A 21,963-nucleotide genomic window follows, 5' to 3' on the forward strand; every position below is an offset into this window, starting at 1 on the left:
CACACACACACACACACACACACACACACACACACACACACACACACACACACACACACCACCCACTCTCCACCACTTTTATATCGCTGGTAACAAAACACATTGTTCACATATAATGTATTCTTTTTTTTTCTGCTCATCTTCTTTCTCCACATCCTCATCTTCCATTATAAGACTTCATTAATAATAATTTACTGTAAGTTCATCAAACCTCTCTTGCTTATGCCGTGGTGAAATGTACCTTACCAGTCAGGCAGCGGCATTATGTCATTTTCAAAGACATTCTTAACTATTACTGATCCCTCAAGTTTGTTTTAAACTCTGAGCTGGCATGCAACAATGCAGCTTGGACTTTTGACTGCTACAGTGTCTTTATTGTGCCCAATAGGTCCACTGGATTTCTAAATTTTGACCTTTTTCTCCAAAGAACTTAAGGCCAAGTCCTCTTTACTTTACCTCTGCTCAGGATCTGGGATGGGATTTTGAAGTGGCGGAATAAAAACATGTCCACCAAATATGCCAGCTTGAACTGTATCCAGGACGAGCACTATATTTCAAAGGTTAAGCAGTCCTCACAGAATATTAGATTTTTTTCATAAAGTAGTTCAGGACAAATAGATTTACATATTGATCCTTATGACATTAAAAACATCACTGTCATCTGGCTTGTCAATGCATAGCAACCCTTTTTTTTACCTGCTCAGGTGGAGTGGAAGCAGTGGCATTGATAGGCAACTTTGAGGATTCATGAAGTCACAGTTAAAAGACTTAAATTAAAAAATTGTTTGACAGTCAACCATTTCAAATACTGTCAAAGGTGTTAAGAAGTGATGCGAATGTGTTTTGACTGTTGTGGCAAAATGAAAATAAAATCTTTTGCTCAGGGAATGTGTCTTGGATTTATTATCTTTTGACTTACATTTACACTGGTTTTACCTTTGATTCTTTCTTTTCCCTTCAGTTGCGGTTATGTTCATTCAAGACAAATCATCTAGAGGTTGGAGAGAGGTAAGTTCCTTTGTTTTCTTCTGAAATTTTGTTAACTTTATTTATGTAAAAGCACTAAATATTATAGTTCCTTTTAAGAGACATTAGATTTAATAATTGGATCTTTTAAGTTTATGGACAAGGCAAGTGAAAGGGTTTTTAAAAATTGGTTCCCTTGTTTGCAGAAAAACAGGTGTAAGATTTTAGTCTACCTTATCTTTATTTTTCTCTTCTTTTGTCTACCATTCAGTTTGGGCGAACTGAGATCATATGGAATAACCTGAACCCTGACTTTGTGAAGAAGTTTGTCATGCAGTACTATTTTGAGCAATCACAAAAGCTCAAGTTTGAAGTGTAAGTATTCAGATTTAACGACGTGAGTATACAAGTTTGGGATGTAAGCCTTTAAATTCACAGAGTAAATATTCAAATTTGAAATGCGTGGACAGTTGTCTCTGCATGAGATTCCGATGCTTGGGAGCAAGGAAAATGTGGGAACTTAGATGAACGAGATCTTAACTGACGCAATAAGGGAAGAATCCACGGTGGCCAATGTTCAGGCCCACAATTGGTAAAATAGTCTCTCTCTACTCTAAAATGAACTGACGCGACCTCTGGATGGTTTTATAACTTATGGCGAGCAAAGAGTGGTCGACCTTGATTACCAATCACAGTGGCATGAGGCATGCCATTTTCACTTATTATCCTATCATGAGTCTCAACATCTACGCTTATCCAATTGCTCCTCCCCTCTACCCTACCAGTCCAAAATTTATAGGTTTCCATCTCTGACCGAGTTCACCCGCCTTTGTCATTGTGCACCATTGTGTTGTGACCACACCAATTGAAACTCAGTGTTGCAAATTTGAAAGTAGAGACAACTGCTGCAATGGTCAAGGAATAGTTCACAGTTCAATGTGGTCCCGCCTAGAGTGTGATGTAAGTTTTGGTTTAGGTCTCAGATGTGAGTGCGATGTTTAGGGAAAACAAACATGTTGGCTAGTTCACCTCGGTGTGATCCTGTCTGGGGCAAACAGTACCATTTCATAGAGATTTGCAACGGACATATGATCACATTCACGAGAGTGGCTAATCTGTGACACTACGGGCAGTTCAATGATCGCAAATTTCACTCTTGGTTAGTCTGCTGTGTCCAGCCAGGATTTTGTTCTGTAAATTATAATCTGAAATGCGGGATGTTAGCCAAATGTAGACCTTCAGAGCAGGATCTTAGGGGCGACTTTTGTGAAGTAAAATTCTGTTTTCTTAAAACAATGGGATCTTAAGTGAACCGGGATTATAAGCGGTGGGATCTTAGGTGGAGACTACTGTATTGAGTTTGAGGTGTAAATACAGATTACATATTCTTGTTCAGCTGTCATGGTTTTGGATTTGTCTGAAATGCATTATATTATATAAGAAGGCTCTGATCGTTCATTACAAGGCTGTGTTGGGGTTGTAAGGTTCATCCCTTGTGGAGGAGAAAAGTGGTTGTGTTAGACAGTTGACATCTTGGACAATGTATATGTATGGACAAAAAAAGCAAAGGGGGAATGGGGAGTGGTCATATGTACTGGTGATTGTCTTAGACAGGTTCGACAGTGCTTATTATTCTGTCCCCATTCCATTTTCAATTTAATGGTGTTTGTTGGTTGATACTTGTATTACTCTTTCATTGCTCTCTTGACTTTATAGAATAAAAATGTTTACAATTGTTCAGTACTGATAATGTAAGAGTGAATTGAACATTAGAATCGAGAAAAGAGCAATGACCTCATGGTACTCCTTGGGCATTTACTCTCCTTTTTGGTGTTGATGTTTTTTTTAACCATTTTGTTTTGTTTGGACTGCTATCTATTGCTGCCTCCATTTGTGATTAACTAACAACTTTCTATTTGCTTAGGTATGATGTGGATTCAGCCAGTTCTGACCTTTCGAAACATGTGAGTATGTTTATTAAGATCTCTATTTTTCCTTATTATGCTCTTGAGACTGTTGTCGGGGTGTTTTTCTTTAACGAAGAAGATTGAATGTTGTCCAAAGAAATCGCTTTATTTGACAGGAGGGTGAATAGGTAGCAAATATTTCCACTTTTCAGGTAAAGGTTGACTTGTGTGATTTTAGTTTCAAAAGTTATACTGTCTTACTATTTGCAAGTTTAAAAACATTTTCTAATATAAAAAATATAAGAGAAGCCTCAAAAGTTCTCCATGATACATAGGTTTGTGCGTCTAACCTTTTGAATCTAAACCACTTTCATGTTAACTTGTGTGTCATAACTTAAAGAAAAATGAAAAATTGAAAGAAGTTACAGTTCATCATTACTAAATATTTTAGACCTATTCTTACATTATATATATATATATATATATATATATTTGTGAGGCAGTGTGGTGAAATCAGGTGCTCATCAAAACAATGAAATCAAATAAAACAGTACTTTGTGGATGGTGGGCAATTTTTTTTAAAATTTTCTTTTTTTGGCTTAATATCTTTTATGTCCTTTAAAAAAAAAACCGGCATTGAAATGTAATTTTCCAGTTTCCAAAGACACTCAAGCTTTGGAAGTCACCAGACTTTGGCAACCTTTTTCTTGCTGATTTTAACTCTTGTACCAGTTGACCCTCACCTGTTGTTGTTTTTTTCTTAACTGCAGGACTTTCTTGGCAGAATGGAATGCACCCTTGGAGAAGTAGTTTCTTCAAACAGATTGAATAAAAGATTGACGTAAGTGTTTATAAAAAGGATATAGGGTAGTTGTTTTCATGTTTCAAAAAATTAAAATTCTACACTGAATAGCAGAGATGTGCCACTAGCTTGACCTTTTTCACTACTTTTTCTTTATTTCCGGTTGCCCGAAACTTTTGATTTGTTTTCTCTTCTATCCTTACTTATGTTTTGTTACTCTTCTATGAATAAAGAAAATTGTGATGCTAACTTGTGGTCAATAAAAAGCAGAAGAAGTATTTGGTGATGAAATATTGAAAAATACATTTTTAGGTATAATTCTAATTAGTTGTTGATATCAGACGAATTTTATGAATGTAAAAAAAAAAAAACGTGCTCAAAACAAAGTAATGAGACTGGTAATTTCTTAATGAATTTTTTCCTTAGGTGTCCCCTAATAAGTTGACAATAAAAGTTGTCATTTTATGAGTTATGCTTTAAAAGTTTGGTCTCTTTCTCATGGACCCCGGAATTGATTTGCAGTTTTATGGAATTTATTATCTTTTTACAATTCGGCTCTACTACCTTCACAACATTTGCTTCGACTAAAGACAAAGAACAGACATAAACATAAAAAGCAAAGGACTGTAGTTTCCTTTAGAGAAGCTTCGTACAAAGTTTTATGTGATTCTTTGCTGTAGATGAGAAATGCCACATATCTGTGTGCATCACTCCGGCCAACACCGGCCGCTGTGAACAGCCGCTCGTCATTATGGGAAGAAGCTTTGGCTGCTTGGAGCAGCCTTTCCAGGCTATGAGAGTTACAAGGTAGCTGAAAACAGATGTCAGTGACCTTTTAGCTTTTTTAAAAAGTTCATTAGACACTTCTTAAATATCATTTGCTATACCATAGTATCATCAAGACGTGTACTTTTCTACTTTCAGAGGCCCGAAGAAAGACAGTGGTAGTATTATAAGTGAGTATGGTTTAAGAATTAATCTTTTAGTGAATTCATTTCATCAGTGTTCATGTTAAGTGTTGCAGACTTGTTTTATTCAACCTGGCATTTCTTATACCGTATGTCATTTGTGAGAATATGTTTTATCGATTAATTATTGGGACCTGCATGTTTTGTCACTTTATTGGATCAACCTATTTTTACAATGATTTGTAATGGGGCTTGCAGTTACTAAATATGGTTTTATGCATGTCATAAAAAAAATATAATGATGGAAGTGTTTAATTACACAAAGTAAGATGAAAGGAAGCAGTTACTAGTTTGGTATAATAGAAGTCAGCATTTTGCTATAACTTGAACTTGAATTGCTTTGCCTGTCATTTTTGTTTTATAATCCTAGCAAATTTTTTTTATACATACATCTAAGTTAATGGCAGTTGTAAGCTTGTTCTTGTTCTAATAGATAGGCAAATCTTTCAAACTTATGGTCAGGGCCAGAAGAAATTTATTTCTTTTTTCTATTTGTTACGAGTGTTTGGAGGATACTACTGGGAAAGCATTGAGGCTGAGTTTTTGCCTAATCCTTTCTAATTTCTTTCTGTCAGGGTCTTTTTATTCTTTGCACTCTCTGGCCCTCTCTCTCTCTCTCCCTTCTGGCACTGTCACGTCATAAGCAGTAAGCGATGCCAACAGCACACAGGAACTCCACACTCACTCGGGGTCCTTGAAAAGTGCTGAATATGGTCACTGAAATGTCCCGGCAGTGGTGTTTTGGCACGATATTTGGCGACACATTTCAGTAATACGTGGTCCATAGTCTGGTCCTCCTCTTTGCAGGCTGTACAGGTCGGATCTGGGTTGTCTGCTGGTGCGATTTTGTGTCGTGATTTTCCTCTAGTTCTCATATTTCTGTGGCCACCGGTGGGGGGGGGGAGGTATGTGTATGTGTGTATATAGATAGTCCACTGCCTCAGCAACAGGTGTCGTGAGTCTCCTGCTGATGAGGTGCCGCACATACTCCACAACATCTTTGGCTTAGGGTTAGCGTGTTCTGTGTTATGCTGATCTATCACACAAAACTCCTTATCTTGGAAGAGTGAATGCTCTGAATCCCTTAGTGCGGGGCCTTTCTTTTTTATGACCATCTTGGGTCTAGTACTTGGACCCTATGAACTAAAAGTTGTAAAATAAAAAAAAGACAAACATAACTCTAGATTTGCCCAAGTGTCAGCCGAATTTTGTGTGTTTCCTTTTGTCTACTCTTTTTTCTCATTTGTTATTGCGCTGAAAGTAATAATGGAAGTCACAGTCTTCATTTCTGTTTTTCAGTTGGAGCTGAGGAACTTAGTAGCTGCAAGGTGAGACGACTTTTGTTTTTTATGTATATCGTACACATTTTCCTGTGGCTTTCTTTTTCTCCCATTACTGTGGTCAATTTTACTACTTAATTATGTTGTTTTCATTTACATGTCTTAGATTTTAAAATTCTCTTTTGAACTGATTTTGAGAGTACTGTACAAAATGATAGAAAATGTATTACTAGCTGCCCACATCCCTGTAGCATGACAACCTAGAGCTTTGGACTTAATAAATCATGCATTGTTCTAGACCATCACTATAATAGCGACTAATTGACAACAGTCTTCCTGTCACTACATCTTTGGAACATATGTGAGGCATCATGCATGGTGAAATCTAACGCCTTTCAAAGTTATGAATTTTAAGAACCCAGCATTTTTCTGCCGATTTGGCAATTTTTTTTTTTACTTTTCTTTTTTTGGCTCAACACCTTTTATCTCCCCTTCCAAACACATTTCAGTGTGGATTTTACTAAAAAAAACATTGATTATGAACAAAAAGTGTAAATTTTCATTTTCCAATTACTCTCAAACCATGGAAGTCACCAAACTTTGGCAGCCATTTTCTCACTAATTTTACCTTCTTCAATCACAAATATCTCAACCTCTATTCAAGATAATTAAGTTGGTTTTTTTTCATTGAAAGCAAGACAAATAAACAAGCTTTAAGGGACAGCAATGACGCCACATGCCCAAAAATTGACAAGCGCCTGTTTTCACTGCGTCGTGACACATATCTATTAAATACAAATATAAATAAAAATAATGAATTCCACTTAATTGATTCCTTTGGGTAAATGGATGAATAATACACAACACAATTTCACAAAAACAGGCAATTCATCCTCTATTTCCTCCATTGCTCATTACCATTGTGCAGCGTCCTGCGTTTGAGCAAGGGTTATCACATGTTATTCAAAGACACACCCCACTGACTGCTGCATACCTGGCTTATTTTCCTGGGCGTTGCTGGATTCATGGTTTTCGCAATTTTTATGCTAAATATTAAATGGAGCGCAAGTGCATTGGAACCCAAATACTGGGGAATTTACAAAGTTCACAAAAAAGTAATTGAGCAAAACGAAAGAAAAGAAGCAAACACCCTCAGCATAGACCTGAACGGCGTGTCTTCTAGATCTTTACTTGACATTATTGTGAGCCTGAACTCACTAACCACTCACTGCCGCTGTCCTCTCCAGGATTCTCATTTGCTTTTATTTGTGCAGCTTTGGTTGAACAGCGGACACTCCCATTTTTCAAAAGTTCAATTAGAAAACAATGACTCAATTTTGGAGTATTTCATAACAATACATTGCAATGGAAAAATACAGTTTTATTAATTTTAAAGCTCAAAATAAGGAAATTCTGACTCTGTCATGCTCTTTAAGATATTGAATCCTATTTTCATGTAAATTTTGAAATCAGAAGAGTGGGAGGTTTCTTCTAAAAAGTGTTGCAAAGATTGGGCCACCAGAATTATATGATATATAGACACCACAGTGGCTGTCATGCGATGTTCTTATTTAACATTTGCAGGGGCATGTCGTTAAGTTCTACTGTCTTTATAAAACAGTGATATACGATTGCGGTTCGTGCAAGATCCCACTGATTTAAGAAAACAAAATTTTTACTGCGCGAAGGCCACCCCTGAAATCTCTACCTGAAGGGACATTTGGGTAAGATCCCACATTTCAGATCATAATTTATGGAACCAAAGTCTGAGCAATCACAGCTGAACAACAAAGTAACGAAAGTTTGCAATCATCGTATTGCTCGTTGCGTTGCAGATCATCCACTCTTGTAATTGTGATCACAATTCTAGTATTAATTTCGATGAGAGCTTATAATATTTACCCCGGACGGGATCTTGCCGAGATGTGAACTTATCTTCGTTTTTGTTTTCCACAAGCATTGCACTCGCATTTGAACCCTCCACCTGAACTTACAAGACTTGCTGAGTGGGAAAGGCCTACAAGGCTATATCAAACAGGATCACGTCAAACTGAGCTCGTTAAAGCTTTTGATATCCAGACCATCACTCTTATCTGTCAGTTGTGCTTCCGAATTTGCTACACTGACTAGATTTTATTGCAGTCCCAACACAATGGTACGTTACAACATAAGCAAGGAATTCAATCTGAGATGGACAGCTATAAATTTCTGTCAGGTTAAGGGTAGGAGCAATGGGTAGATCTTTAGACTCCGGATTGGATAAGTGAAAATGACATGCCTCATACCATTGGGATTAGTCATCAAGGTTAACCACTCTTTTCTCACTCTAAGTCATAAATCGACCCAGGTGTCACATCAGTTCATTTCAAAGTAGGTTGAGATCATTCTACCAATTGTAATTCTCCCCTTGATGAATCGGTGAAGATCCCGTTCGTCTAAGATCCTGCATTTTTCTTGCTTCTAAGCACCAGGATCTTAGGTGGAGACAACTGCACCTCTTCCTTTCCCTCCTTCTAATTTGCTGTTATGATACTAATATGTTTTACTTTATGGTATTTTTGTAACACTGGGCAGAGATTTTTATTTTAAGACTTGTACTACAAACTTAGGTTTGAGTAAGTTGCCCTACATAACACACAGGCTGCAATTCATAAAACAGTGGGATGTTTGTTTTTCCCGAGGATTATTGATGGAAGAGTTGTATTTGTATGCTTTTTTGGCTTTTTTTTTACAGGAACAAGCTCTGATTCAGTTCAGAGCGCACAAACTGGACAAGAAAGATTTCTTTGGGAAATCTGATCCGTTCCTCACCTTTTCCCGCTCTAATGAAGATGGCAGGTATGTTTTGTTTTTAAGTGTTTAAAAAAAAATGACAACACTGTAGGCTACTAAACACCGAATAGGCTATTTCAAAGGTCCACTTACAGTACCCTGGATAGAGTTTGTCAGAGAAGATGAGAAAATTTGTACCACACATCGATTATAAGACTTGATGTAACAGTCAACGGTCAGTTGGTATAGTCTGTTGATGTTTTTAATTGTATTAAATCACATAAGGATAGTGTTGTTATCTTTAGATTGAACAGAAGAGAAACAAACAACCCATGGGCTTTGAATGTTCGTGAAAAGTTGATTGCTGAGTAATAATGCAGATTCAAATTAGGCAGCATTTTTTTTACTGTTGCCCACCACCAGTATTTTCCGCATGTGTGTGTGTAAGTGACTACCAATGTTGAAATAAACCAAGTCAGTTTGCATTGGGATACTTTTAGGTTGGTGTGTTTGAATAGTTTCAATATAGTCGTCTGTGACTGAGTGGATTCAAGGGAGCTAAGGTACAGAATTTGAGTTCTCTTGGCTTGGGTGTGTGTGTGTGTGGGGGGGGGGGGCAAAGGTTAAAAGGGGTTAGTTTCTTTTTCCTCCTTATGCTGCTTAACAACTTTGTGCTCTCTCAGGGAAAACCCTTGTATTTTAAAAATCTCTGACCTGACCTGCTCCAACCAGCCGAACTTTCATGTTAAGAGCTCTGCAAGAAGCAGTGATGTAAATCTTAGTAGAATTATGAATGTAGTAAGAAAATATGTGTTTAGAAGAAAGTAATAGTCACATCACACTGTGTTCAATTACAACAAGTCTAGTTTGATATTCATGAATTCAGTATGTCGAGTCTTTCTAACAGCAGATCAGGAAAAGGAAATAATATTTTGCTTTTGTAAACAGTAAATCGTCAAAACTTACCGTTGTATACAAGTTAAGCAAAATTTCAATTTTACAGTTTTGACTTTTCATTAAGCCTGAAGTCCATGTATGTAGAATGTCACTTGAATGTAAATTGTAAAAACATACTGTATAATTAAATCTGCACTGTTGGTTCAGTTATTATTTACATACTCCCTCTCTCCAGTTTCACAGTCGTGCACAGAACAGAGGTCATTAAGCGGACATTGAACCCAACTTGGCGGCCATTTGCCTTGTCTGTCAGAGCTCTGTGCAACGGTGACTATGACAGGTATGTGCTGAGCTTGTGCTTTTTACAACTTTGTGATAGAATGCATGAGTCATGCTTTCCTTTGATTTGTATTTTATGTTCTTTTATGTTCTTTAACTAGTGAAACCTTTCTGTCAATTGAGATGACCAACATATGTGAGGCATCATGGTGAAATCAGGCGCTCTTCAAAATAATGAAATTGAAGAAACAGGCATTTTTCTGCCAGTTTGGCAATTTTTATCAAATTTTTGTTTTTTTGCTCCTCACCTTTTATGTCCATATAAAAACACATTACCAGGTGAATTTTATTGAAAAACTTTGATAAAAGACTCAAAATATGTGATTTTTAAGTTTTCAAGCTATTGAAGTTACCAAACTTTGGCGGCCATTTTCTCGTAAATTTTACCACCGAAACCAAACTACCTTATCTCCTTCAATCGCAAATATCTTGACTTCTATTCAAGATAGATGGGTATTTTTCTATGAAAGCAAGGCAAATGAATAGCTTTCAAATGATACCAATATCTCCATATGTAAAAAAATTGACGAGTGCCTGATTCCACCGCGCCGTGACACATATACAATGAAAATTTTTTCCCTCAAGAAGAGTTCCGAAAGTAAGGGAGAAAGATAATTTTCTTCAGAAGTCTTCAGAACTAGAATGCTTTCCCTTGGAAGATATGAGAATCAAAACTGCTTAAACTACTCAACAGTCCATTGGAAATTTGCTTTGTTTCAACTTAATTGATGAGTGTTGTTGTCAGGAGCATACTGATTTCCTGTATTTTGTTCCAAGATGATTTGGGCACAGTATAAATCTGATTTAGTTCTAAGGTAAATCATATTCATGTCACATATTTTCTGTTGTTCTTATGCTGTACTGGGGTAGGGTGGGGGTAGGGGGGCATAGCAGCGAGGGTAATGTTGCAATGCTGCCTGGGAGGTGGGGATAAAAGTTTGACTATTAATTATTTTATCTCTCCATTAAATTTTCAGGTCAGAGCTGTGATTGTGATTAAATTATGACTTTCAAATCATTTTTGGTTGTTTTCAGTTGGATAAACAGTGTATAATTTCATCTTTTCTCATGGTTTTACACATGTGCACTTATGAAACTAGAATATTTTTAATGTTGTTTTCACTAGGTCCATCAAAGTGGAGTGTCATGACTGGGATGCAGATGGAGGGTGAGTAAAGCTTTATGAATTCCTATACATTTTCTTAAAAGTTAAAACAGGGTTTTTCTTCATCTGTATCACAAGACAAAATCTACAAGCGGATTATGAGGTAAATTTGGATTTGTCTTCAGTTACACTACTTCAAGAAAGTATCTTTACTCTTAGCTTATTTAAATAAAATGTTATACATTTCCAACTATGAGGATACCTCTGAGGGTTGGAACAGACCCTTTGCTCAACAGATTTCATTGTAACTTTTTTCAGAAATGTGTCCTGCAAATTAAACTAACAGTGCAGTCTACTGAACATGAGAACAGATGATCAAATTTTACGTACAGTTTGTTTTGATAATTTTCAGACAAAAACAAGCAGAGACGCTGTCTATACAAAAACTATTCTTCTTGGGGAAGAATTTGGGGGGAGGGGGCATCAAAATGTATCCATGGACTCTGGTCAGTGTGTGATTCCCCCGCCTTTTTATGTTTCTCTAATGCATTCTTGACAACTTGTCTGATGTCTGAGTCATGTTTACTTTGGGTGTTTTCAGCCATGATTTTATTGGCGTATTCACCACCACTTTGAGAGAACTGTCCAGAGGACCCGGTGCTAGCACAAAGTATGAGGTAAGTTCTCCTGACTGTGGTATATACTGTGGTTACTGTACATGGTGGCCCTGACTGGCAGGGTCAGTGAGCTTTAGCTTTAGTAAGGTTTTACGGCGCTCGCAACTGCATACGGTCATATGAGCGCCAAGGGGTGGATGCCAACAGAGAAGTCCAAATGGGGAATCAGGCTTACTCTGCTCACCTCTCTAGCCTCAACAGCACAAAGTCTGCTTCGACTATCAAAGCACTCTGGAAATAGCAGTTCACAAGAGAGTGACAAACATATCAAAGAAGTAGAGGAAAAGTGACGATAGCAAGGATGAGGAAACAAAAAGCAGCAGTTCCCCCTATGTTGTTCCGGCACAGTATGAGCATGACATTGATAAATCAGCCCATTTACAATTTTACTGTGCATTCTTAAGAACATGTTAATATCCCCCCTTTGGGAATGGCCTTAAGACACTTCAGTCAGTAGCACTGCCCTGAAGGGGCAAGGAGACGTAGAGACCTTGCACAAGTTTTACGATCCAAATAAAGCTCAACAGTGGGTTTTGAGTTTTACCGAAAAATCAGAGTCAAAGCAGCCTACCTCCTAAATGATCTAGATAGTGTTGATAGGGTGTAACTCACCAACAGTTACATGTGTGTGTGTGTGTGGGGGGGGGGGGGGGGGGGGGAGATGCACCTGTAGGTGGATATATGTGTGAGTGAGAGTTACAGATATTAAGATGGTATGAATATGTTCAAGACATTGTTCATATTGTCTGCATGTCTGCATCATTCCACAATCGCTCAAATCACTTTCTAGACAAAGCTATTACTAATATTAGATCTCATTTCTATAGCATTGAGTTCCATACATATTATTCGAATAAAGACATGACATCTTTACAGAATAGTTATGTTTTGTTTCATTACTTGGTTCCTTGTGTTTAATTTGAAAAATCGCAAGTGCCCATGCCTGAGCTATGATTTGAGCAATCCCTTTTATCTTTGATTTTCTTAAAACTTAAAAAGAACGACTTGGGCACTTTTGGATAGACAATGGCATTGTTTGCTTTGTACTGTTTGAGGTCTCATGTACTTGCCTTTCATTGTTGTTGACTGTAGTGGTGAGAAACACTTTCAGTTCAGATAGGAAAGTTCTCTTGTCTTACCTAAAGAAAAAAAAATACATGCTATGAGATTCTGTAGATAGACAGGAGGGAAATCCCTTTGACTTATGTTGCATTTATGAATGGATCACTTCTGTAACATGTGCTTGATCTAAAGTTTTAATCATTAATCAATTTATCCTCAACTTTGATTGAAACGTGTCATAAAACATGGTCTTTTTGTCTATCTAATTTTCAGTGCATAAATCCCAAGAAGCAACAGAAAAAAGGCAAGAGTTATCAGAATTCTGGAACGGTATGTTTTTACAAAGTTTGAAAAATCTCTTTATATTGCAGAGGAAGATACGCCCCACGACAGACTTCTATCGATCATTTATTTCAATATTTGTGTCATTTTTCTTGCCTCAATTTAAGTTGACTGTGCCAAGCTGGCCGTACCCAAGATTTCATACATTTGTTTTGAAAGACTTTCTGTTGGGCTAATTTTATTGTCCTCTTTGCTTTGTCAATCCTCTGTCTGTCCCTCTGTCAAGTGATCTCATGTTCTTTTTCTTACACATGTAGTGTTCCCCCCTTACGACTTTGCAGCGGATTAATGGTGTGTCTTCTGTGATATGTTCCTTCTACTTCTTTCCACTGTCCTGTTCTCCTCATCTGTTCTCATTGAGATGTGTGTTTTATTGTACTGACTTGTTGTTCACTACTACTTATCCAATTTTGCATTTTACTGTGTATTTTGTTGCTTCCAGTAATCCCCGGAGACTTTTCCTTTCAGTAAAATTCTGTCATATCGTGATATGTTTCTAATTAAACTATACATTGAACATTTTTTTCTTCTCCTTTTGGTGTTTGTTTTGCCTTCTTTTTGAAAGATTTCTTTAACGGTATACTCAGTTACATGTACCATGTTGTTTTTTTTGGGTGGAGTTATCCATAGATAGACATTACAGCTTTTTCTTTACTTGATATGCTGCTTTTGAATTTGACTAAAGAATGTTATGTCTTTGTTACTTAGGTGGAGCTTATGTCTTGCAGAATTGAGAAAGTGTATACATTCTTGGACTATGTAAGAGGAGGGTAAGGTTTTCATTATTGTATGTAGTTGTGTGTGTGTGTGTGTATGTGTTTGTGTATGTGTGTGTGTGTGTATGTGTGCGTGCGTATGCATGCATGTGTGTGTGTGTGTGTGTGCGTGCGTGTGCATGCATGTGTTTGTGTGTGATACATTCAAAAGTGCATTTGGCACACTTGATTTGAAAGACCTCTTTGTAAAAATTTATTCATTTCCATAATTATGGGGAAGGAACATCTTAATTTGTGAATTTAAGTGTTTTTAAGGGTGTTCATGAGGTTGGATAAGTCAATTAAATTTTACTGTTTAAAAAAAAAAAATTTTGAATAAATCTGAATGAGTGATTTCATCTCCTTTCTGGCATGCGTCATATCTGTCTGTATGTTTTCACTATAGCTCCGCATGGTCCCACAGCTAGGTAATAAATGCTCTTTTGTTGACTCATGAAATTGTGTGCCTTGACTACCTCAAATTAAACTATCACGCTCTAGTGGCTGAGCAGTTATTAGGATGTACCCTCCTGTGACATCTTTGAAGCATGAATTTCTTGTTTGTTTTACATCTCTTTTGACCCAAACCTGTTTTTTCATGTTTCAGAACCAGGATCCATTGTACTTTTGCAGTAGATTTCACAGCCTCTAATGGAGATCCAAAATCTCCAGCTTCCCTGCATTACATGAATCCATACAGACCAAACCCATATGCCACAGCAATCAAGTCTGTTGGTGATATTATTCAAGACTATGACACGTAAGTGATTGAGAGAAAGTGCATTGGTTACTTTCATGGAGGAGAGGAGGGTTGTGTGTGTGTGTGTGTGTGTGTGTGTGTGTGTGTGTGTGTGTGTGTGTGTGTGTGTGTGTGTGTGTGTGTGTGTGTGTGTGTGTGTGTGTGTGTGTGTGTGTGTGTGTGTTGCTGGTCTTTGACACGCTTTGTTATGGTTAAGCTTTTGTTAGATTTGCTTAATTTTTTTAGGGGGTGTTTTTCAAACCCTTTGTTGCATAAATTTTAGCGCTGAATACTATTATTAACCCTTTGAGTGGTGCTTGCGACAAAAGTCACAGAGACTTTTTTGGTCCCCCAGCGGGGCTCGCTACAATAATTGTGGCGATAACAGTATTAACCCAGGGTGGTAAGTTTTCTGATTCACCACAAAGTTCCTGTGCTTCCTATACACAGCAGACTGCTACAAATTGAAAGGAGAGTGGTTCCCCTAGTTTGTATTCGCCCCAGGTGGGAAGCTGTGAATTGTAGGCAGTTTTGTAGATGAAAATCCTGACTCCGTTTGTTTACAATATCTGTGCGTGATTAAAGTGGCAGATCCCGCTAGATCTAACTTTGTTACGAGAACCCAATTGAATCAAAACGCTCGGAATCTTCTTGACAGTCTATATGAGGATGACATCAATGATACAGAGGGTGAAATACACATTCCAGTTGTGAACAATTTACACATTATCCTCCTGATTGTTCCATGGATTACCGCACAAACCCTATTTACGAACATTTGAACTGAATACACTGACAAAAGCACACAAAGAAATGAACAAACACAGCAGTAAATATGAGTAGAAAAAATTTTTCCAACTCTTATATATATGTTTATATTTATTCTTCATTCATTTGTGGTTGTTATGATGTATGATACAAGTTTCTAGCTTCAGTGGGATGTGTGTTTTATGACTGTTTTTCTGACATTACCGTGTGTCAGTTTAGCAAATCAAAAGTAATCTGCATCTGAGGGACCATGAAGTTAAGAAATAATTCACCGCTGGAAGGGTTAATAGGCAATTATTTTTTTAATCTCTGTATTTTTCCTTATATTCTACTTGAAATGTATGAATAAAAAATATGTTTTTGTGTTAAGTTGTCGTGTAATATGTGATCTGGATTTTCTTTTCCCTACCCGAATGAGTCACAGCACATTTTGGACAAACATTTTTACCCAGTCCATATGGTTAGTCTTCTATGTTTTTTAAATTTTTATCAGGGCAAAGATGTTTCCTGCCCTGGGATTCGGAGCAAGACTTCCGCCTGATGGTGTTGTGTCTCATGAGTTTGCTTTGGTATGTTGTTTGTTTGAGTTCACTCAGTAAGTGAGATTTGCTTGTCAAAAATATGGGTGATTCTTTTGGTCTTTCCCTTTCTTTTCTTTTCTTTTTTTTTTTCTTTAGTTTTTTAAACCCTTTGTTGCCTTTGTTACCTGGTACGTCACAAATGCATAAATTTTAGCTTTGTGCCTTGCCATGGCTGTCACAGAAGTTTTCATAGTTTGATGTTCTAGTTGCATATAAGACGTTATGTGTACGTCCGTTTAGTCTTCTGGCTCTTCTGTATGGAGATATGAAGTACAACGAGGATTCGTATTGTGTATATCTGTTCCAAATTTGTTAGCATTATTTTACTGCTAGGCTTGCAAGTGATTGATAAACACAGGTCTAGTCTTGAGAATGACTGCACGATCTCACAAAACATAAACATCTAAAGGACTTAATAAAGGTGAAAATTTTCACTTTTTGACTTAGATTTGCAAGTTATTCAAAATTATAAGTTTCTGGATTTCCTTTGTTTATTGTGATTGTCAAATATTTATTACAAATACATGTTAGTGACACTTTTAAATATATTGAATTTAAGTTAAAAACTGAAAAGAAAAGCTTGATGTGTGTTGCTCACCATCTGTTGTGGAACGGTTTATCCATTCATGCATTTATTTGAGTCGGTGATTGTCAAATAATTTAAAGTACACGATAATAAGTAAAGGCTGTGGTCTCTGAATGTGCTTTTTAGTGGACAGAGTGTGATGACATGGACACCTAGTAATTGGTAAGTTTTTTTTTTTTGTTTTTTTTAAAGTGTTCATAGCTTTATTTGAATTATAATCTTAAGAGACTGCCTTTTATCCCCCTCAGAATGGAAATCCCCAAAGCCCTTACTGCTCAGGTGTGCAAGGTGTGCTTGATGCTTACCACAAGACTTTGCATTCTGTGCAGTTGTATGGACCAACAAACTTTGCACCTGTTGTCAACCATGTGGCCAAGTAAGTTGTAGACTGAGGTAGACTTGGGAAAATAAACGAGGAAACTGTATTTCTACGCTCACGCTCTTCAAATAAGATTGATTAATCATTTAACTCCTGCGGATTTATCTCGATGCATGCCCCGAAATCCAGGAAAAGGGAGATAATCCTCTAAAAATATCATACATAATATGGTTTTAAATGTTAAAATATTCATTAAAAAAATTCTTTATAAAATGATGTGGGGGAAAACACAGCTATGTTAGGAAAAGTATATCGCTTCCGACAAGCCTGTTTCCGCTGTGGTACAGAATGGGCAAGTTATTTATTACTCCCATTTAGTTGTGACTGTCAGGTTTTTATTTGTCATCCATCTATTTCATCGAATTAAAAAGTTGTTTTTGTGTGGTCAAGATTACTTCTAGGGCTGAATTTTTGTGTTTTCAAAGTTTTCTGGGATTTGTCAAAGTTCCAAATCCTTCTCACCCTCCATTTCATCAAATTTTCTTTTAAAATTCACCCACACATTATTTCTAGGTCAATTTTGACATTCAAAAACTCTAAGAAAGTAGAACAATTGTACTTTCCCTTTATAACCTCGTTTTGAGTTAATTCTAATGGGACATTTTTCCTAGACTCAGAAATGCATAACACAACAGTGTCGGGCGTCGGTGATTGAAATGTTGCACAATGCCGCTCTAGGTGCAAATCGATAGACTCGGCGCAACTCTGCTCTAGGTGGTAAATGGTTAAATTAAGAGAGTAAGGGAAAGAGGTAAACCCACTAAGGTACTTGTGGGTATGGGAAAGAGATAAACCCTCTAAGGTATGTTTGGAAGTAAAGTAAGAAAAGATGAACTCATCTTAACCATTGATTGCACTGTAAACATATATCATATGACGCGATACTCCACCGCCTAGTGCTGTAAAAAAGTATCTCGTAAGGCGGCTGAAACCTGTGTTTTGTTTCGTTGATATCTCAGCTTCTACTAAGTTTTGATTAAAGAGAATGGCATCCATTGAAAGCTTATCATTCTAGCTATGAGATCATATCAATATATTATAGACTATGAAATGGAAAGCACGGGTTCTATAGCTGAAAACAAAGCAAGGTGTGTTGTTTTCCTGACACAAAACATGTGAAACGTTCAGACCCGAGGCGTTGACTAGAAATGCTTGACTCAGTACTTAACATTTGTCTACATTGTTATGGCTTGTTCTAACCGAGTCTTGTCTCTGGATAAAACCATCTTTTCATTTTTCTTTTTATTGATAATTAGTTTGGCAAGAATCACAAGTTTTGTTATCAATAAAAAGTGAGATGTGTTGTCTTTCTCACAGAAATTAATCGTACAAGACAGAGCCAGTATGTAGAATCGGAGTGCTTGTTCAGTTTTAGTACTTTCAAGTCGCTTTCATCATTATGACTTGTTCTATGCAGGTCTTGTCAATGGATGAATTGATATCTTCTTTTATCTGTCTATTGGTCCAAGTTTTACCGATTTGTCTCTTATGATAAGTGAACAATCGTCGGGTAAAGATTGTGACCCGTGACGTCTTGCGCAAGGTAGAATTTTCCTTAGCATGTGGGCTGTATGTATGGTTAGCAGTCAAGGTGTTAAGCAATTAATAAGTGCATGAGTAAAGAATAAAAGGAAACAAGATTATCACCCCCAAAATGTTTTTTCTGTGAAGAAAAAAAAATGATAATAAAAAGTGAGAGAAATTTTGCTTAGTAAGCTTTTGTCATCATGTTATTTCTCAGCAATACTCTAACGTTCATCCTTCATTCCAATCCTTATTTTTGATTTTGATTTTATACAATTGGAGAGGGTCAAAAAGTAATTTGCACAAAAATTCTTATCTTGGAAAGAAAAAGAATCCATGCTTTTGTTTCTTCAACTTCTTTGATCACTGGTGGGTGCTGTGGGATGGTCCTTCTACTAATATTTACTTTGACCCAGCAAAAATGGGTCTGGTATCATGTTGACTCTCAACAATGTTATTTTATTTTCATTTTTTTACACTTCAGATTTGCTTCAGCTACAAGAGATGGCAACGACTACTTTATTCTGCTGATAGTCACAGATGGAATCATCACGGACATGCCGCAGACCACAGAGGCTATCGTCAATGTGAGTCTCGGAATGATTTTTCTGGGTTGATTCTGTTAAAGTGATAGCATAGAGGAGTGTGCTATGTTGAAGTGAAACTGACTTTTGTATTTTTCTAAACCTGCTGTTTTTAATTGAATGGTTCAGGGGTCATCAAACAGGTAGGATCACAACCTTGTAAAGTAAAGAAAAAATGTAGAGACCCTTCAAAGGATATTGTCCAAGTTTCTGAGGCTTGAAGCTGAAGTGATGATACAAGGTGGAGTTCTGTCACTTGTCTAGCTTGCCCCTCCCTCCTTGCCTTCCTAATTTTTTCACACTTTGCTTTCTGTGACTCCAGTCGCTGATATGTTCTTACCTCTGTAAACAGATTTCAGTTACCTTGCTGTGCAGTGAACAGCACAGCACCACTGTTGGAGAGGTACTTCACTGTTCATGGTTTCTTGGATATTGTCAACTTGTACCTCTGGCTCTATTACCTTGCAGGCTTAAAGTTAAATTGCTTGGCATATAGAGCAGGAAGCAAACATTTATCAGACGTGCCTATTTTTTTAATAAATCCGGAAGTTTGGATTTTTTAGATTGTCCAGATTTTTTCTTGATAATTCTGGAAATCCAGATTTTTTTATTGGTCCAAATTTTGCCCGATTTCTTGATACAAGATGTTTAAATTAACAATATCTGTAAACTTTGTGTCTACAAGTTTCCATAGGTTCTGAACAGTTCAGGACTCGATCTTTGGTTGTGGCCCACGTATGACATTCAGACACCAGGTCTTTGATAGTGGCACCTTCCTCACCTTCCCCATCCCCATCTTCCCCATAGCTTGAACAACTTGCAAATCTCTGTCGAAATGTGAAATCTGCTGCTTATTTGTAAGGATTTTGCAAGAGAACGCTTTCGTCTGCAAGACTAGACCTGTGTTTATCAATTGCTTGCAAGCCTTGAGGTAAAATAATACTATTAAATTAGTAACAATATGCTCATTTTTTATTCTCGAATACAAATCCATGCAGTACTAATGGCTAAATCTCCTTCCAGAAAAATTAGAGCCATTTGATTAGTGGGACATATATGTAATGTCTTATAGGCAACCAAGAATGGCAAACTTTTGTCAATTTACGTGACGTCCATGGTTTTGCAAAAAGCCAACCAAAAAAATTTTCATAACATACACTTCATATGTGGTAAGGCAATGAAGAGGTTGACACAGCTCCTTGCATTGTGTTTGTACTGAAATTGTCTCTGGGGATTTATTAGCAAGCGAGTTTATTTTGTTCTTTTTTTCTCTTCCCAGGCAGCAAGCTTGCCAATGTCCATCATCATTATTGGTGTTGGTGATGCTGACTTTGATGGTGAGTTAGATGCACCAGTGTATTGCCATTATATATAAATTATATTCCACTTTGTGTTGCATGTAACAAAGGACACTTTCTCATCGTCATACTTTTAAAAAATCAATTTCCTCAATATATGTATGTGTTTTATCTTTTTGACTATAAAAAGATTAAACTAATGCTTTTGTCTTTACAAAAAAGTGTTTACTTTTCTTTTGTCTCCAGTTTTATCTAGACCTAAAGATGTTATATCATGCGCCTTTTGACTTTGGGTCTTTTAAATTTAACTCCCAAATTAGCTGTCTTAGATTTCATTGGTACCTTTTGTTGCAGAGAAAACCCAATGGCTTATTTATGCAGTAGTCAGATCTTGTACTTTACTCTTTAAAAAAAAATTGGTACTTTTACATTGGATGAGAGAATACTTGTATTTTAAGTGCTAAGAGATTTAAGGTCTCATTTCATATTTTGTTGAACCTCCTATGTTTTAAAATTTTTTCTCGTTGCATTTTGTAACCTTTTTTTCTTTGATCATTATTTTTTTGCAGCAATGGAAGTCTTGGATGGAGATGAAGTGAGACTGTCTTCAAGGGGCAGGGTAGCAGAGAGAGACATTGTGCAGGTTAGTGCTTCAAAAAAGATTTGATAAAGAAAAGAGTTACAAATAAATTAAAGTTATTGTGTATTGTTTCTGAAGTGGCTTTGTCATTCTTTTTCTGTTGCGGGCTGCATTATTCATGTACACTTGGGTTTCCCCAGAGAGGTAGTAAGATCCCCTTTTATTGGATGTTACGATAGGGTTTAGAATACCTGCAGTATTGTTGCAAAAGTCTTTTAGATTAAGATTTAGAAGTGGTTTATCTGTCTGTGCTTTGATAAACTTTGTTTGCAATAAAAATGAAGTTCTGGGTCTGTTCCTGATTGTGTATTAATCCTTTCATTGCCCGGAGGTATGTGTTACTTCTGTCAGCACTGATTTTCAGCTGAGCTCGTTACCCAGGACAGCAGTCTCATGTCTCAGTGTTAGTAGACGCATGTGGTCTAGATCTAGCCCACTGGTGAGATATTTCGGACCCTGTATCTTCAATCGTGTCAATTTTCTCACACCTCTCATCCCCTGTTTCCCCAAATCTTGCACATAATTTCGAATAACTTTCAAATCTAAGCCAAAAAATGATTTTTTTTTCTTTTAAAAGTGGGTGGTTGGCGGGTGCTCTGGTGTGGTTAGCTCCTTCTTTCCTATAAAACATCTATCATCCTTATCTCTCCTCCTCCTTTTTTGTGTATGTTACTCTCTTGTGACACATCTTTTCTCCAATATGACCTTATTGTGTTGCAAGTGCCGTAAAACTCTTACTAAAAGTAAAAGTTTCCTTTAAAAGTCATTTTGGTGTTTACGTTTTATGAGAGCATGCAGCAGCCCGTAAGCCTAGATCTGTGTTTACTGTGTTTATCGACCGTTCGCAAGCCTAGCAGTAAAGTTAATATAAGCAAATTTGGTACTGATATGTGCGTCCTTTATTCCGGAATATGAAACCGCGCAGTTCTTCACTAAAACTCTGTACAGAAGAATTAGAGCCAGGTGATTAGTGTGCCGTACTTGTAACGTCA

The 21,963-nt window shown here is 36.9% G+C and overlaps 1 protein-coding gene across 2 annotated transcripts in view; it reads left to right on the forward strand.

The window, feature by feature from the left end:
* Positions 1-21,963, forward strand: part of LOC101857025 (copine-8) — a 49,447-nt gene that overhangs the window by 21,066 nt on the left and 6,418 nt on the right. For both annotated transcript variants that reach the window (XM_035970006.1, XM_005099283.3), the window contains exons 3-20: positions 962-1,008; positions 1,238-1,341; positions 2,891-2,930; positions 3,644-3,714; positions 4,600-4,631; positions 5,943-5,971; positions 8,658-8,761; positions 9,828-9,932; positions 11,058-11,099; positions 11,638-11,713; positions 13,049-13,105; positions 13,826-13,887; positions 14,480-14,632; positions 15,873-15,948; positions 16,795-16,922; positions 18,934-19,036; positions 20,313-20,370; positions 20,901-20,974. In XM_035970006.1, the coding sequence (XP_035825899.1) occupies positions 970-1,008; positions 1,238-1,341; positions 2,891-2,930; positions 3,644-3,714; positions 4,600-4,631; positions 5,943-5,971; positions 8,658-8,761; positions 9,828-9,932; positions 11,058-11,099; positions 11,638-11,713; positions 13,049-13,105; positions 13,826-13,887; positions 14,480-14,632; positions 15,873-15,948; positions 16,795-16,922; positions 18,934-19,036; positions 20,313-20,370; positions 20,901-20,974 (1,353 nt within the window). In that variant the 5' untranslated portion in view covers positions 962-969. The remainder of the gene's footprint in view (positions 1-961; positions 1,009-1,237; positions 1,342-2,890; positions 2,931-3,643; positions 3,715-4,599; positions 4,632-5,942; positions 5,972-8,657; positions 8,762-9,827; positions 9,933-11,057; positions 11,100-11,637; positions 11,714-13,048; positions 13,106-13,825; positions 13,888-14,479; positions 14,633-15,872; positions 15,949-16,794; positions 16,923-18,933; positions 19,037-20,312; positions 20,371-20,900; positions 20,975-21,963) is intronic.

Source organism: Aplysia californica, unplaced genomic scaffold, assembly GCF_000002075.1.
Source record: "Aplysia californica isolate F4 #8 unplaced genomic scaffold, AplCal3.0 scaffold00208, whole genome shotgun sequence".
Taxonomy (NCBI): Eukaryota; Metazoa; Mollusca; class Gastropoda; order Aplysiida; family Aplysiidae; genus Aplysia; species Aplysia californica.